The sequence below is a fragment of the Elephas maximus genome, chromosome 8 (assembly GCF_024166365.1).
Source record: "Elephas maximus indicus isolate mEleMax1 chromosome 8, mEleMax1 primary haplotype, whole genome shotgun sequence".
In the NCBI taxonomy this organism is placed as follows: Eukaryota; Metazoa; Chordata; class Mammalia; order Proboscidea; family Elephantidae; genus Elephas; species Elephas maximus.
In genome coordinates, this window is record NC_064826.1 from 82,796,593 (window position 1) to 82,815,171 (window position 18,579).

Below are 18,579 nucleotides of genomic sequence, written 5' to 3' on the forward strand. Positions count from 1 at the left end.
TCTCTATGAGTCGGAACCAACTCGACAGCACCTACCAACAATAACATCCTTCTTCTAGCAGAGCTGTTATGAATGCTACTTTTCCAATCTACTCTTCCTACTGTAAGTCTTTCATTCTGTTTTTTCCCAAACCATGTTTATTTTCCCATCGATGTTTTGGAATCTACGCTTTCATTGTTATACTTTCCAATCTAGTTCAGCCCTTCATTTCTTTATACTTACCAAAGTAATAATTGTGCATCCTTTCTCTGTTCATTTCTCTCCAACCCAAAGAGTGACAAAAATAATCTTTTTCCAACATCGTTTATAATTATCTGTTATCATAATTATAACTCACCTGCTCAAGAACCCATAAAGATTTCTCAATTGCCTATTATATTGAATTGAAGTTCTCCAGTGAAACCCACAGATGCTTGTTACTTCTGCACTTCCTTTTACCAACCCCTTTTTCTCTTTACTTCTTCATACAGATAACCCCCTCCTATGCTGTGCCGTTTAACTTACCTTTTCTTTCCACGAACCCAAAATTCACTTCATTTAAAAAAAAAAAAAAAAGCCATTATTTAACCCAGGAAATTTTCCATAATTAATGCCTCCCATACATAGAAATTCTTTGCTGGGTCATTTTGCTTTTATTTGTGTCCCATACAACCAGTAAGCAACATCATGATAAACAGAGAACAGATTGAAGTTGTCAAGGATTTCATTTTACCTGGATCTACATGGAAGCAGCAGTCAAGAAATCAAAAGACGCATTGCAATGGGCACATCTGCTGCAAAAGACCTCTTTAAAGTGTTAAAAAGCAAAGACGTCACTTTGAGGTCTAAGGTGCTGCACCTGACCCAAGCCATGGTGTTTTCAGTTGCCTCACATGCTTGCGAAAGCTGGACAATGAATAAGGAAGACTGAAGAAGAATTGATGCCTTTGAGTTGTGGTGGTTGGCAAAGAATATTGAACATACCATGAACTTCCAAAAGAGTGGACAAATCTGTCTTGGAAAAAGTACAGCCAGAATGCTCCTTAGAAGCAAGGATGGTGAGACAATGTCTCACGTTCTTTGGACATGTTATCAGGAGGGACCAGTCTCTAGAGAAGGACATCATGCTTGGTAAAGTGGAGGGTCAGCAAAAAAGAGGAAGACCTTCAACAAGACGGATTGACACAGTGGCTCCAGAAATGGACTCAAGCATAACAACGATCATGAGGATGACACAAGACCAGGCAGTGTTTCATTTTGTTGTATATACGGTCGCTATGCGTCAGAACCAACTCGACGATGCCTAAAAACAACAACTATGCTTAACTCTTTTTTTTTTTTATTCTTTTATGTCCTTAATTAGATTCCAAGTTTCTTAAGGATAGAAATCATATACTGTGTGCCTTTAAAGAGATGGTTAACCAAAATAAAAACAAAATAACAAAAGCATAGACTTTTATTTCTGGCACTATAGCAAATTAGAAACCCTGGTGGCATAGTGGTTAAGTGCTACGGCTGCTAACCAAAGGGTTGGCAGTTTGAATCCGCCAGGTGCTCCTTGGAAACTCTATGGGGCAGTTCTACTCTGTCCGATAGGGTCGCTATCAGTTGGAATCGACTCGACGGCACTGGGTTTGGTTTTGGTTTTTGTATAGCAGGTTCCATATGCAAATATTAAGAAACAACTAAATATGAGGTTCTTCAGAATTTATACTCTGGAGTGGAATAGTTGAGTTGTAGAGTATGTGCACAGTCAGTTTTAAAAGGCAATGCCAAATTTTTTTCCAAAGTGTTTGTACAAATTTACATGCTCACCTGTAATGTATAAGCAAGGTAGAGTCAGTCTTTCAGCTAACTGAATTAGGGACTTTGACTCTTCTGCTATTTTTATAATACAAAAGATTCTTGTCTTTAATACTATCAGCCACCTCTTCCTATGAGGAACTATTTCCACCTCCTAACCCTGGTGGCACAGTGGTTAAGAGCTCAGCTGCTAACCACAAGATTGGCAGTTCAAATCCACCAGCCGCTCCTTAGAAACCGTATGGGCAGTTCTACTCTGTCCTATAGGGTCGCTATGATTGGAATTGACTCAACAGTAATAGGTTTGGTTTGTGGTTTTTATTTTTTAATGGAAACACTTGAGGACATTCTAAGTTTTAAGAATAGTGTTTGTTTATAAAAGCTTAAAAAGTACTTCAGAATCAAGTTTGATATTTTGGTGACTGTTGTTTCCACTTGACGCGAAGTATGTTTAAAATAAAGCAATCCTCTTTTGTTGCTTTATTTAACTTTTATTAAATGAGAAACTTGTAAATATATATATATTTGTACATATGCAAACTAGAAAGGGATGTGGAAAAATAAAAATGGATTTGTTGAAATATGAATATTTTTATTTCTTTTAATGCAGTAAATAAAATGTGGGAGAAAACAATATGAAAGAAAATAGGAAAATGATACAGTTCTGTTTAATAATAGAGACACTCATTTGCAATAACAGAAACCAAAAAATTTTATTGTCGTAAAAAATATAAAATAATGTTTATGTTTATCAATTCAACATTTTTCAGGTATACAATTCAGTGATATCAGTTACATTAGCTGTGTTGTGCAACCATCACCTACAATCGCTGAGAAGCAGGAAAACTTTGACCTTACTTTGGCTACATCTCAAACTAATCCACATATTTGTAAATTTTCTAATGGATCTTCCTTATTCTGATCTCCAACAATGAACACTTTAACTGATTTTTCTATCCCCTTCTCCGTGTACATACTACGTTGCACTATCTGTAAGATTACCTTGCGGGATTACAAACGTGTTTCCCTTTGTGTTGTGAGGACAAGGTTGAAAACAAGAAAAAGGGGGGAAAGCTTCTCACAGGGATTGTGGAGTGGGTACATTCACCCAGAATGTCTTTGCTCTATTGTATTCCTCAAATGTCGGTGAGTTAACACTTTGATACTCCTGCAAGAAAATCATCCCTCAGGAAGCTTTCAACTATTAATAATGTTTTTGTTTATTTTAGTTCTGTTTGTTTTGGAGGGCCTTTTTTTTAAACCGATGTTAGTTTATTCTTCCTAATAATGAATGCCTGAGAAGATTCTTGTGATAGATATAGCCTAGTCCAAAAGTTGAAGTTCATTAATAATTGGAATGTTGTGGAGTATGAAGTAATGAATACTAATTACTCTTTTCCTGTCTGACAGCTCCCTGTGGACCAATACATCAGGCCAGACTTTAATCTGGTTCTAGTAATGGTTTCATCAATAGCACATTAAATCTGTGTTTGAGAAGATATACAGTTGAACCTGCCCCACACAGTAGATACCACTGTCATAAAATGGCCATAGGCTGACAACAGCTGGGTAATTACAAATAATTAAATCCACCAAACTCCAGACATTCCTAATTTAAAATAAAATATATCCTATCAATTGACAGAAAACATATCTGGGAAGATTTACCAACATGTACTTTTTCCAAAGCAAATTTGGAAAAATTTAAGAATTACATATTACATATTAGAGTAGTTGCTGATCTGTGAACTGTCTTCATAAAATTATATCTCTTAAATTTTTCAAATCCCCCCAAATGTTATTGAAGTGATTTTTTAACTTCAATCTTAACCAGAGTAACCTTACTGGAAGATGTGTTTTAGCTTGTTTCTGAGCAAACAAATATTTGGGAAAAAAAACATTTTATACTTTATTTTGTATTTACTTTTCATGTAATCATTGGTTTAATAACAATTTTTAAGGAGCATACCCTAGAAAGAAACCTAAAACTACTAATATAAATATTAGTTATATAATATAAACTTTCAGTTGTGCAGAAGTAATGCAGCAAAAGGGAGACAGTATTTTACAGAAGCTATTAATTTTATAATTTTGTAATGACTCAGCTTCCTAAAAGTTGTGCTAGGATTAATGAGAATTACTTTCGGTTAGCAACTTTCCAGCTCACCAGATATTGTCATGTTGCTGCTCTTGGAGTTGATATCGTAGATTGTGTTAGAGATGAAATTCAATCTGAATGAGGTCACTCTAGTACTTGAGTGGAATTTAAGATGGAACCATCTTGAATTAAATCCCACACTGTGGTAGAATGTAATCTCTTGTACTGGAAGCTTATGGGTTTTAAATAAACTCTGGAGTGATGTAGTTGTTTCATTGTGTCCCTGTGGGTAAGAAAAGTTTTATTTTCAAGTTAATTTGGGCCCTTATATAATGTAATTCAGCATTCTTGTCTCTCCTGATTTCTAAGCTCAAAATAGAGTTTCATTCCCCCAAAAATCTCCGACAGCTTTTCTATTCCTAAATTTAATCAAAATTATATATATATATATATATAATGCCACATTGTGCATACATGCTCACAGTCATCTTGCTAATACTTGTTTGGTCTTACCTGAAAGCAAATGACAAAAATCATCTTTAAAAAAAATGGAACCCGCATTTATTTATTTTCAATGTCATTTTTAATATTTAAGTAAATATATAGACATATAAATAAAAACTTACATATGGATGTAGCTAAAGAGAAATAATCTATGATTTTCTCCCCCCCCCCCCCCGCCCCGTACAATGGTACCTGGACTCAGGCAATATTAATATACTTTTTTTTTTTTAATTCTAATTGAAGTTTGCTTTTATCTGAGAAGGACGCGTTAGTTATATTCACTGTTTGAAGCAGAAAACAATTAACTCATTTCTCTTCAAGACTTTCCTTCCTTCCTTTCATTGAACATCATGCCAGCTGTGCAGCTTTCAGCCAGAACGTTTCTTCAGGATAGGGGTTTGACCATCTTGCACAGCCCTTCCTGCTGAGGTTGTATCCATTGAAACTTTTTTTTTTCCATTCTCCTGTTTTGTTTTTTTTTTTCCAACTGGTGGGAATATGTTATTTATGCATCTCTAAACCCACCATCTCTTTACCTTGACAAAATGAACCTGATGAAGCCTAAAGGGGGGAATCCCTCGTATATATGATCAGAGAACTTGTTAACTATCTCAGTTGTCTATCTTAGAGTAAGACCCTTAGAATGTCTTAGGAAATTTCTCTCCAAACAGCATCATGGAAAGGTTTTGCAGATCTTTTTAAACAGACTCCTACAGCAGCTATTCCCAGTACACATTCTGATTCACCATAGTAAACCCATTGCCATCAAGTTGATTCCAACTCATAGTAATAACTCTTTATTCTAAATTGGATGTGTTGCTTTCTACGTTTGGTTTTAGATGGCAGTAAAAAATAATGATGTTTATTCAAGTACTCAGAATATCTCATCTGTAGAGAAATTCATTCAAATTTTCATGATCCAAGACTGATGACATTTTCAACAGTAACTAAACTAAGTCTTAAGAATAGTTCTGTGGTTTCTAGACATGTGTATTAGCAATAGGAACTCCAGATTGTAACCTCTAACTTCAAACCCTGATCTTGGTTATATCCAGATAATGCTGCCTCTCACAAATCACCGATATTGTGGTTTTCAGGTAATTCCAATAATTAGAAGAAATGTTTCCCCATGTTTATCACAGATGTGCTGTGAAAATCAGCCAAGAAATTATGTCCAAATGTTTTTTGCTTGTTTAATATTGTGTATAAGGTGACAGTTTACACAGCAAATTAGGTTCCCAATTAACAATTTCTACACAAATTATTCAGTGATATTGGTTACCTTTTCCACACTGTGGCATTATTCTCATTAATTCTGTTCTGGTTGTACCATTTCCAATACTCTAGTCTCCCTGCCCCTTACCTTCTCCTCTTTGCTTTAGAGTAGTTTTTGACCATTTGATCTTCTATTGTTGATTTTTTTTTTAAAGACGCTCATTACTCATACACGATACTCATTTTTTTAATATTTTATTGAGTTTTGGGTGAAAGTTTACACAGCAGATTAGGTTCCCATTTAACAATTTCTATATATATTGTTCAGTGACATTGGTTGCATTTTCCACATTGCATCAACATTCTCATTATTTCCATTCTGGTTGTTCCATTTCCATTCTTGCTTCCCTGCTCCCCCTCCCACCAACTTTCTTATCTTTGCTTTAGGTTAAATGTAGAGTACGTGCATATAAAACAAGCATAATACTCACAGGTAACATTTATTTTATGAGCCAATCTGTTATTAAGCTAGCAGGTGACCTCAGAGATAATTTTGGTTTACCGCTTGAAGTTTATCTCAGGGCAGTAGTCTCAGAGAGTCCTGCAGTCTCAACTGATCCAGTAAGTCTGTACTTTTTTAAGAACTTGAGTTCTGTTCCATATTTTTCTTCTATAAGGACCCATCTAATATGGCCCTGATCAGAATGGTTGGTAGTGGTAGCCAAGAACCATCTAGTTCTTCTGGTCTCAGGGTAGGTGAGGGTATGGTTCGTGTTGACTGTTAGTCCTGTAGATTACTTTCTTCCCTGAGTCTTTGGTTTCCTTCTTTCTCTTTTGTTCCAGATGAGTAGAGACTAATAGTTGTATCTTAGATGGTTGCTCATAAGCTTTTAAGAACCTAGATGCCATTCACCACATTGGGTGTAGAACATACACTTAATGAACTATATTATGCCAATTAACTGAGTTGTTCCATGAGACTATGGTCCTAAGTCTTCAAACCCCAAAAACTAATCTTGCAAGGTGTTTGATTATGTCTAAGATGTATCTGTGCCTGTGTCCTCTATATAATTTGCTATGTGTATGGATGTCCATGCATGTACCACACACCTGTATATACATATGCCTGTAGGTACTTCTCTCTGTGCGTACATCTGTACCCACATATTCATATACTTATATGCCTATGTACCTATTTGTGTAACCACACCCATATTTTTTTGGTTGTTCTTGGTGTTGTTTCCAAATTATATTTGTCATATCCTTTATTAAAGACATCCTTTTCTCTTATACCCTCAATTACCTTGGTCAAGCTGTGTACACTTCCCCCATGTTCGATGCCATCTTTCCATCACCAAAACTTACAAGTGTCTACTATCTTGAGAGTGCTCCCCCTCACCCCATCTCTGGTAACCACCAATAGACATTTTTCTCTGTATATAAATCTATTCTTCTTATAAAAGTATGATCATATAGTATTTGCCCTTTTGTGATCAAATTATTTCACTCAGCATAATGCTCTCTAGATTCATCCACATAATACAATGTCTCAAGGATTCATCATTATTCTTTATGGCTGCATAGTATTCCATTGTATACATGTAGCACATTTTGTTTATCCATTCGTCCCTTGATGGGCACTTAGGTTGTTTCCATCTTTTTGCTGTTGTGAATAATGCTGCAGTGATCATAGGTTTGCATATGTCTATTCATGTCACTGCTATTAGATCTCTGGGTACATAGAAGTGGAATTGCCAGAATATAATGTCCAAGTGGTCTTAATGTAATTTACATGTTATTCCTCCATAACAATAGTGGTCTTCTATGACGTGAAGAAATTTAAAAAAAAAAAAAAAAACCATTGTTGTTGAGTCGATTGGGCATCTTTTTATCCTTGGATAATTTTTGGCATGGTTTTGAATAAACTTTAAAAGAATTTTGATATTCTCTTGTACCTGACTTTTATGTAAACCTGACATATGAAAAGCTGAATTTATACTTCAGCTGTATTTGCAGATGATCATCTTTACTAAAAAACAATTCATTCAGCTAATTAGTGTGCATTTTAGCACATTTAAAATATTATGTTTTCCTTTCCTGAAAGCCAGAAGATAGAACACATTTATATAAATTGAGTGCTTTATTTTAAAAATTTTATAAATTGAATTACTTGTTTTATGAATATATCTGTCAGGAATTATGGCTCTTAGATTAGGGATGGATACCTCGAAAGTCAGTGCTATTCCTTGTAAACAAGGACAAAATTGCTAAACAAAGATTAGTAGGGTGGGTATGCTGAGCTGCATCTTTATATTTTTACTCTACTGGCCATAGACTGGTACTGAATTAACCATATTCTTTTAGCACCCTCATGTGATCAATTATTAGGTTGACAGAGGCTGAGGGTACAGGCTGTTACCATCAAACAGAGCAAACTGACCCATGATATGGCGCAGTGAAATGAATTTTATACTAGGAGTCTAGAGACCCAGGTTCTAGTCTCAGCTCTGCCACTAGGCTGTGTGACCTTGGACAAGTCATAAATATTTGAGTCTATGAAAGGGAATCAGTTGAGTCATCTCTAGAGTCCCTTCTTGCTCTAAAACAAGAACTCTGCTAGGTGAAGCAGAATGTGTTTTACTTTCCCCATGTCCTAGCCAATTCAACCATGGTGTTTGTACTGAGAAAAATCATTTTTATTTCACCTCTGAGATTGCATAATTGGTCTCTCACCTCCAAACCACCAAATCTCGACCAATGAGGAGAGGAAGGGGAAGGACCTCATTCCCTTGAAGAGACATTAAAACCCTCTGGGATCAACTCCACCCAGATTCTGAGACTCTTCCCTGACCCTCTCTGTCCCTTACTCCCTGACTCTCACTTTGATGCAGTGACAGAGGGCAGTGTGCCCTATTCCTGGGAGTGGGAGGAGTAGGGCTAGAAATGGGTTAAGAACCACTGTTTTAAGACAGTAGCCATATCCAAGTTTAATGCTGCTCTTCACACTTGCCGTTGGTCCTAGTAGCAGTTTAAGTTGAAAAGTCCATAGCTGCCTTCGGTGTTCTAGAAGTGGTAACCTCTAGATTCATGCCTTTCACAGAAACAACAATGTGATTCTATTTGGTTTTCCTACCCCTCTGGTTAAGTCGGTTGTTTTTTGGATCCCTGAAATCCTGAGAGAGTATTAGCAGTCTGTTTAATTTTCCCAAGAAGGAGATTAACCAAAAATTAACCTAGTGACAATGATAAAAACCCATGGAGTCATTATGCAGTTTTTGTCTTTCATAGATCATAAACACCCCAATTGAGGGTAATTTACTGTCCCTGGGAAATCTAAACCTATAAAATAATGTTTCAGCATAAGATGTAAAACCCAATTTATAGGCAGACATCCTTCTCTGTTCCATCTGCACAGAGTTCCCTCGATTAACTCTGTCTCTTAACAGAGAAAATCAGATTTGTTCCTCATGCAGACATGTTTCTGGTTCTCAGACTGGGATGTGTGAGTGTCTCAGTGTACATGTAGGTGTGCACAACAGCTGCAGAGCCTCCGGGTCATCCAGAAGTCATCTTAGGGAGCATTGCTTTAACTCAGATATTTGGGAAATTTTTCTAAAATACTGAACCAGTTAAAAGTCTTTGTCGCCTGCATCCAAAAGCAAAATCATCAGGACCTCCATCCTCCATGTTAGCCAATCTCATGCTTTTTTTCTTGAAATCCTAGAGAGGGGAACATGGTTACCTATAGTGGCTGATTGGAAAAATTGTAGCTTGGTGTTGGAGGGAAACCTAGTGGGATTAAGTACGATTGCTTTGCAAAATGATTACACAAACCACTAACTGGTATAAACCTCTAGAGCAGGAACTGGCAGCCTGTTTTGGTATGACCCATGAGCTAACAATGATTTTTAAAGTGTTGTAAAATCAAAGGAAAGTATATGGCAGAGACCTGTGTAGCTTGTAAAGACTAAAATATTAACTGGCCCTTTACATAAAAAGTATTCCAACTATTCTAGAAAGATCTCTCACTGAGGCCTGCATACCTACTACTTTCAAAAACAAGATTGGCTCTTACTGGTGGCTTGTTTTGATTTTTATACACACACAGAGCACACAAATCTCAAAATTAATTGATTTCTTGGCACATTTAATGAGTTGAATAGTGTCCCCTGCAAAAGACATGTCCATCCAGAACCTCAGAGTGTGACCTTATTTGGAATAAGGGCCTTTGCAGGTATAATTAAAGTGAGCATCTTTCCATGTGTTTATTGAACATTTGTATAGCTTCTTTGGAGAAATACCTGTTCCTATCCTTTGCCCATTTTTCTAATTGGTCAGATCTTTGTTCTTTATATCCCTGTCACATAGTGGCCAGCCACTTGATACATATTTATTTATTGACTGAATAAATTAAAGAATGAATGAATGAATCAGTATGTGGAATTTATATCCCTGATGCCTATTCTAGGGGCCCTGGTGGCACAGTGGTTAAGAGCTCAGCTGCTGACCAAAAGGTCGACCGTTCGAATCCACCAGCCGTTCCTTGGAAACCCTATGGGGCAGTTTTACTTTGTCCTGTAGGGTCATTATGAGTCAGAATCAACTCGATGGCAACACGTTTGGTTTTTAATGCTTATTTGGTATTGGCAAAGAATATTGACTATACCAGGGACTGCCAAAAGAATGAGCAAAACTGTCTTGGAGAAAGTACAGCCGAATGCTCCTTAGAAGCGAGGATGGTGGGACTTCATCTCACATATTTTTGACATGTTATCAGGAGGGACCAGTGCCTGGAGAAGGACATCATGCTTGGTAAAGTAGAGAGTCAGAGAAAAAGAGGAAGACCCTCAACTAGATGCATTGTGGCTACAACAGTGAGGATGGTGCAGGACCAGGCAACATTTCATTCTGTTATACATGGAGTTGCTATGAGTCGAAGCCCACTCAATGGCACGTAACAATAGCGGCAGTGCTTATTATGAGATAATGAATAATAACATCTGTGAGAGCAGAGACCGTGTTTGTCTTGAAGATCGACTGGTAGCCTGGCATGGTGTAGGTATTCAATAACTGTTGAGTGAAAGAATGTTTACTTGTACCTTGTTTCATGATTTAAAGAAAAAAATTGAAGAAATAAAATGTATGGTTATTTAATGGGCATGATATCAACTGAAAAACATGAAAAAATATCAACTGAAAAACATGAAAAAATATGAGCTGATGGTGTTAGACCCGTACCTGTAAAAAGAGGGCTCAGCCCCTACACGCATCAGATAGACTGGCAACCACTGCCTAATTCACTTACAACATAGATACATCCAAACTCCCTGAAGGACCGAACTACTGGGCTGCGGGTTGTGGGGATCCTGGTATCAGGGAACATCTAGCCCAACTAGCATAACATAGTTTATAAAGGATATGTTCTACATTCGACTTTGGTAAGTAGCGTTTGGGGTTCTAAAAGCCTGTGAGCAGCCGTCTAGGATACTCCACTGCTCTCACCCATTTGCGAGCAAGGAAGAATGCAGAAAACTAAAGATACAGGGAAAGATTAGTCCAAAGGACTAATGGACCACATCTACCACCGTCTCCACCAGACTGAGTCCAGTACAACTAGATGGTGCCCAGCTACCACCACTGACTGCTCTGACAGAGATCACAATAGAGGTCCTGGACAGAGCTGGAGAAAAATGTAGAACAAAATTCTAACTCAAAAAGAAAGACCAGACTTGCTGGCCTGACAGAGATTGGAGAAACCCTGAGAGTGTGGCCCCCGGACACCCTTTCAGCTCAGTAATGAGGTCACTCCTGAGGTTCACCCTTAAGCCAACAATTGAACAGGGCCATGGAAAAAAAAAACAAGACTAAAGGGGTTTATCAGCCCTGGAGCAGGGACTGGAAGGCAGGAGGGAACAGGAAAGCTGGTAATAGGGAACCCGGGGTTGAGAAGGGAGAGTGTTGACATGTTGTGGGGTTGTTACCCAGTGTCAGAGAACAATGCGTGTACTAACTGATGAGAAACTAGTTTGTAAACCTTCATCTAAAGTTTAGTAAAAAAAAAAAAAATTGAATGTATCAGTCTTTTGAGAGTCAGTTCAATTGCAGGTGATAAAAGTTTTAGCGATTTAGGAAAATTGCTTCTTACCTTTACAAACTCAAAAAATTTTCTCACAAAAATTTCTCTAATAAAATAGAATGGCCCTTGGATTTGAGACCCTTTCCCCACCATATGACACAAGGGTCTTAACCTCAGAGCAAGACACAGTTATAAAACTTCCACCGACAGCAGCCTCTTAAACATTGCCACTGTATGGCATCCTGGGTATCTCTCCTCAAATGAAAAAAATTATAAATATTGTGACATTTGGATAAAAAGAAACATTGCCTGAATGCTGGCCTGCTATACCATGACTTTTCTTTTGAATTTTTCACAAAATTGATAAATTCAATGGAATAACATCTTACCCATAATATCAGTGAGACAGTGGTTATTTAAAATATTATATTTAAATTAAAAAATAATATGGACTTTGGATAACATTCTAGCATTATTATGATATCTGTACTATTAAAATATTTTACACAGCTAATAGGGAAGAATTTAGACTTTTCATGAAGTTTTAATACAAAATAGGAGACTAAGATGTTTCTTACTTCAGCAATCCTCCCAGGCCTCCTATATGAGCTTTCATTCCTATGTACTTCTGACTACTTTGGAAGAAAAGTTTCAGAATTTGAGAAGTTCCATCCAATATTTCAGTCTTCTGTCTGTCTGTCTGATACATGAAGGAAAACTCCCTCTATTAGATCCTCATAGCAAGTTCCTGGCCAGAAAAAGGCCACAGGTGGGCAGGGATCTTTTAATAGAACTACCATAGTGACAATTTATAGAAAGGACTTACAGAGAGAACAGTTAAGGGAATTTTTTTTTTTTTTTTAATAGAGGTGTTGAGGCACCCATGGATTTGCCACAGCAGGCAGCCTTTACGACCTCTAGACCTGAAGGTATAGCTGGGGCCGTGGAAAGATAACCATACCACATAGGAAATATAGTCATGGCTTCCACCAGAACCATGGTTGGTGGCTACACCCCATCCCTCTTTCCTCTGATATTGTTATCTCCTGCTAGTGCCTTCGCTGGCAGAACCATCCAGAAACTAGAGGACAAGGGCGACAAAGTGATAAAGTCCATAGACATAAGACTTCTAGGATCTGGGGTAGGAGGAGTGCAAGCAGAGAAAAATCAGGCCCTCATTTTAGGGAGAAAAGTGCATTAGTTCAGGATTTTGCTGGTAATTTCAGAAGCCACCTCAATCTAGCTTAAGCAATCAAAGAATGTGTTACAGGCTACAGGGGTGCCATGGAAGCACTGCTCTTCTTTCTGAATACATCTACTCCTCATTTATCGACTGTCTCATTATCTGACGTTTCACATTTACAATAGAGAAAAATCTACCATCTTACTTTTTTGTGCTTTAACAATGTACACCTGGCAGTATGAAAACTGAGGTGCAAGGCAAGAGTAACACTGGCTGTGATGGTTCAGGTTATGTGTCAGCTTGGCTGGGCCGTGATTCTCAGTAGTTTGGCAATTATGTAATGATGTAATTTGGCAGTTACATAATGATGTAGTCATCCTCCATTTTGTGATCTTATGTGGGCATCCTCCATTTTTGCATAACCACAGATTTTTGCATAACAACCTGGTCTTTGGAACCTAACCATGTCGATAACTGAGGAGTCAGAGTATTTGTTTAATTCTTCTTCTTTAGTAAATGTGGAAAGGCTTTCTCTCCTGCTAGATTCACCAAGAGGATAGAAATGCCTTAGCAAAAGTTTTTGGGTTCCAGTATTCATTCTTCCTTCTCTCTGTCCCAGCCCTTATCCCAGGAAAACTGAGTCTGGTTAGGACGGCTTGAGTGAAGTGCCCTCTCCTGGTCCCTGAGACCAGGGGAGCAGGAATGTAAAACACAAGCATGACTGCTGAGATCATAGGTGTAGTCCACAAAGTGGACTTCTTGAAGGGCCTCACTTTTAAGCTGGTGCCAGAAGTATTTTATACACACACATTTTATATACACACACACATACACCAAACCCACTGCCATTGAGTTAGTTCCAACACGTAGTAACCCCATAGCGTTTCCAAGGCTGTAAATCTCTACAGAAACAAACTGCCACATATTTCTCCCACGGAGCCACTATGGCACCAGGGCTCCTTCATACATACATACATACAAGTTTTATTTTATCCTTAAAGAAAACAAATGTTTAAGTTTGGAGTTCCTGGGTGGTGCAAATGGTTAATCTGCTTGGCATCTAACCAAAAGGTTAGCAGTTTGATTCCACCCAGAGGCACCTCAGAAGGCCTAATGACCTACTTCTGAAAAATCAGCTATTGAAAACGTTATGGAGCACAGTTCTTTTGTGGGGTTTCCATGAGTCAGAGTTAACTTGATGGCACCTGGGTAACTGGGATATAAATTTAATCATAGAAATTACAAAGAGACTAACATTTGTTATTATAGGTCCTTTATATGATTTAGGAGCCCTGATGGTGCAGTGGTTAAGAGCTCAGCTATTCACTAAAAGGTCATCAGTTTGAATCCACCAGCCATTCCTTGGAAACCCTATGGGACAGTTCTACTCTGTCCTATAGGGTTGCTATGAGTCAGAATTGACTCAACAGCAATGGGTTTCATTTGGTTTTTTATGATTTATGTATTTAATTCTTACAGTGACACTATGAGGTAATTACTGCTACTACCACCATTTTATATACGAGGAAACTTGATCATATAGTGGCTAATGGATGATACAACTGTGCCTCCCGTACTTTATGGAAACTGAGACCAGCTGAAAAATCCTGAATCACCTGGTCTTATGGCCTAGGTACATTACTGGAATATAGGAATGGAGAGACCCCTTAGTATCGAGTATAGTTCATGGGCATCTCCTGTGTTATGTCCCCTTTAGGTATATCAGGATTGGAGATAAAGAATGTGAATTTAACAAGAACTTTCGCCTTATCCTTCACACAAAACTGGCAAATCCTCACTATAAGCCAGAATTGCAAGCTCAGACAACCCTCCTCAATTTCACGGTCACAGAAGATGGCCTGGAGGCCCAGCTGCTGGCAGAGGTTGTCAGTATTGAAAGGCCAGATTTGGAGAAACTTAAGGTAAAAAATATTAAATCATCTAACACTTATCAAACACTTGCTTTGTGTGAATTACACTGCTAGACACAGTAGTATATGATAGGGTTTCTGCCCTCCGGGAACATGTAATCTACTTGAGAAGAGTGAGGATACATGTGAAAGGTTAGATGATTCAAGGTTACTAAATTATAGGTGGAGTCCCTGGATGGTGCACATGGTTAACATGCTCAACTGCTAACAGAAAGGTTGGAGGTTTGAGTCCACCCATAGATACCTCAGAAGAAAGGCCTGGTGATTTACTTTAGAAAAATCAGTCATTGAAAACCTTATGGAGCCCAGTTCTACTCTAACACATGGGGTCACCATGAGTCAGAGTTGATTCAGTAGCAACTGGTAAATTCTAGGTAGTTGGGATTATACCACAGAAATGAGATGGATTATCTGTAACTCTTGTTTAACACATAGGACTAGGACAAGCCAAGAGGCACATCAGTTATAGAAAGCAAAGGTATAGAGGCAGGAATGTCGCCTGGTAGATTAGATGATAATAGATTAATTTAGCCAGGGCAGAAGAATGAAAAAGGTGAATATTAGAGTAAGACTGGAAAAATTAAATGGCTTGTAGCTGGTTATGGCTAGCATTTAAAGGGAAATTTATGGACTTGAGTACATTTACTAAGAAATAATATTAGAAATAATTAAATTTAGTGTTGAATACAGAGAAGAAAAAAAAGAATAAGCCTTAAAATGTAGAAAGAAGGCAATAATAAAGATAAAATAGAAAACAGTGACATAGAAAGCAGACAATACAAGATTAACAAAAAGCTGGTTCTTTGGGGAAAAAAAATATATTAGCTATGCCTCTAAAAGGGTCAATCAAGAATAAAAGATAAGGTAGAGGTAAAATTAAGAAAAAAGGCCATATAACTACACATAGAGATTAAAATACACAAAAGGATACTGTGTCCAACTTTCTAACAAATTTGAAAATTAAAATGGTGAATTTCTTTGGAGTTGAAAGTAAAAAGAATTTACTTGCTAATTTGGGTGAATTTAGAAATTTCAGATGAAGTATGCTTAGAATTAAAACAGGGGTCCATATTTCTGATGTTAGAGATCTATCATGATCTTTTAAATAGATTCTCCCTGTAGATTTATGATCCTAATGATCATGATAAAAGTTGATACTCTGGACCCTGGGGTGCCATTCAATCTTAACATGCCTTCTGAATTTCTTTAAAGAAATTTTAAAAATTACTAGTATGGGTCTTAATGTTGTGTATTTCATTATATATGATTCTATGAAAATTTTGGTTAAAGAAATTCTCTACTAAAAACATTAGCTTACAAGCAATAATGAAGAAAACTAAAGATAAAAGGGAAAGATTAGTCCAAAGGACTAATGGACCACATCTACCACGGCCTCCACCAGATTGAGTCCACTACAACTAGATGGTGCCTAGCTACCACCACTGACTGCTCTGACAGGGCACCCGATAAAGGGTCCCAGACAGAGCTGGAGAAAAATGTAGAACAAAATTCTAACTCAAAAAGAAAGACCAGACTTGCTGGCCTGACAGAGACTGGAGAAACCCTGAGAGTATGGCCCCCAGACACCCTTTCAGCTCAGTAATGAGGTTACTCCTGAGGTTTACCCTTCAACCAAAGATCGAACAGTCCCATGAAACAAAACAAGACTAAAGGGGGACACCAGCCCCAGGGCAGGGACTGGAAGCCAGGAGGGAACAGGACAGCTGGTAGTAGGGAACCCAGAGTTGAGAAGGGAGAGTGTTGACATGTCGTGGGGTTGTTAACCAGTATCATACAACAATGTGTGTACTGTTTGATGAGAAACTAGTTTGTTCTGTAAACCTTCATCTAAAGTTCAATAAAATCAATCAATAATTAAAAACATGAGCTTGCAACAAGAAAGGTTAGAGAAGAAATTTAGGAGGCAGTGAGTTCGTGCTGGGGGAATAATTCAGTAAAGGAGGGTGAGAATAATCACACAACTTGAAAAGTGGAGTCAGTGTCACTGGATCGTACATGTATAAGTTGGGAAATTGCTTTACATTTTGCTGTGTACATTTTCGACAGCAATGAAAAAATAAAATTATTTTTATAAAGTATCTTTAAAAAATCTGCTTAATCACCATTTCTCTCACTTTTCTTGGTTTTTATTAGCTGGTTTTGACAAAGCACCAAAATGATTTTAAGATTGAACTGAAGCACCTGGAGGACGACCTCCTCCTGCACCTTTCTGCAGCAGAGGGGAGTTTTTTAGATGACACCAGACTGGTGGAGAGACTGGAGACCACAAAAGCCACTGCTGCAGAGATAGAGCGCAAGGTAGGAAGGGCAAAGGATGCTGGAGGTTTCTGTTGTTCGGTTTCAATGAAATGATCTGGGCAAAAGCTTAATCAAACTTGGAAATTCCTCTAAGAAGGCTAGCTTGTAGAATTCAGGTCAGTTAATAAGGTTTCCTTAAAAATGGGACTGTTTGGGATTCTGAATGGATATGTTGTTGTATGCTATCAAGTCGGTTTTCAACTTATAGCCACCCCATGTGACAGAGTAGAACTGCCCCATAGGGTTTTCTAGGCTATAATTTTTAGGAAAGCAGATCTCCAGGTCTTTCTCTGGTGGAGCCGCTGGGTAGGTTTGAACCACCGACCTTCCAGTTAACACCCAATCACTTAACCATCGTGCCACCACGGCTCCTTCTGAATGAAGACGGAGCTGCTCAAACTTGTGCTTTTCCTGATTCAACTAAGATCCAATCATTCAAATGAGGCTGTGTCGGACTGTATTTTTATTATTTTTTCTGAGTAACCAAATGTGAAGAAAATTGGGGCCTGCTGGCTTATATGATTTAAAATCTAAAAATGCTTAGCACCCAGCTCTGGCAAACTGACATCCTACAATGTCACCACAGGTTTCCCAGCCTGTTGTACATTTTAGAGAAATACTTAGAGCTGAAGTTTTGTTTACAGGCCTTCAGTGGTAGGTGACTGAGCAAGGGATGGTCTCCTGCTGTACTCAAATGCATTATTCACGCTGGGAAACTGACATTTTCTAAAAGCCAGTAAAAATTTTCACTGAGTAGACATCCTGCTGAATGTCCAACTAGTGTCCCAATATGCCTTACGCATGGTGTGCCTTTTGGACTTTCACAGTTGGCCATTAACCCCTAAAAGTCCACTATTTCAAGAGGAGAGGAACCCTTACTTGCTTTCTGGAATATCCTCATTACTAGGTAATCTCTTAATTACCCAGCAAGGGCTGTGTCACCACAATCCAATATCTTTGTCTTAATTTAAGCAAGGAAATGGAATCCCAAATTACTTTATCCTTTTAAGTAAGTGAATTCTAGGTGGCTTCCTAAGATGGTAAAGATTAGAACAATTAGCTAAACTAGGTCTTAGCTTCTAATTGTCTCTTAAAATGTCTCTCCCTATCGTGCGTATATGTCAAGTAGGGACTGTCCTCACTTTGCATTTTCTGTATTTCCTTTTATACATACACAGATCTGATGAATCATGTCTATAGAAAATGTTGGGAAAATATCATATCTTATGAAGCTGTAGAAGCAGCAGTAGTCCTATATAGAAGTAGATGTTTGTGCCTTGAATAAAAAAAATATGTTGGTAGGTGGTGGTGGTGGTGGTGTGCTTTTTTTATTTTATCATTATCCATCTGAATGTACCCAGAGGCTAATACTTAAAGATAAACTAAAAGGAAACCTGTGACAAGCATATGAATCATCTGCTGCAAATTCAGGATTAGACGGTCATGAGAGTCTTGGTATAAAGGCTTTTTA

At 37.8% G+C, this 18,579-nt stretch overlaps 1 protein-coding gene across 4 annotated transcripts in view; it reads left to right on the forward strand.

Annotated features, from left to right (window-relative positions):
• The window catches only part of DNAH11 (dynein axonemal heavy chain 11), a 368,316-nt gene that overhangs the window by 297,354 nt on the left and 52,383 nt on the right, over positions 1 to 18,579 (forward strand). For all 4 annotated transcript variants that reach the window (XR_007518405.1, XM_049893431.1, XM_049893432.1 and 1 more), the window contains 2 exons: positions 14,576 to 14,780; positions 16,944 to 17,108. Coding sequence is in view for 3 of the 4 variants with exons in the window: in XM_049893431.1 (XP_049749388.1) it covers positions 14,576 to 14,780; positions 16,944 to 17,108 (370 nt within the window). In the remaining variant the exon portion in view is untranslated. The remainder of the gene's footprint in view (positions 1 to 14,575; positions 14,781 to 16,943; positions 17,109 to 18,579) is intronic.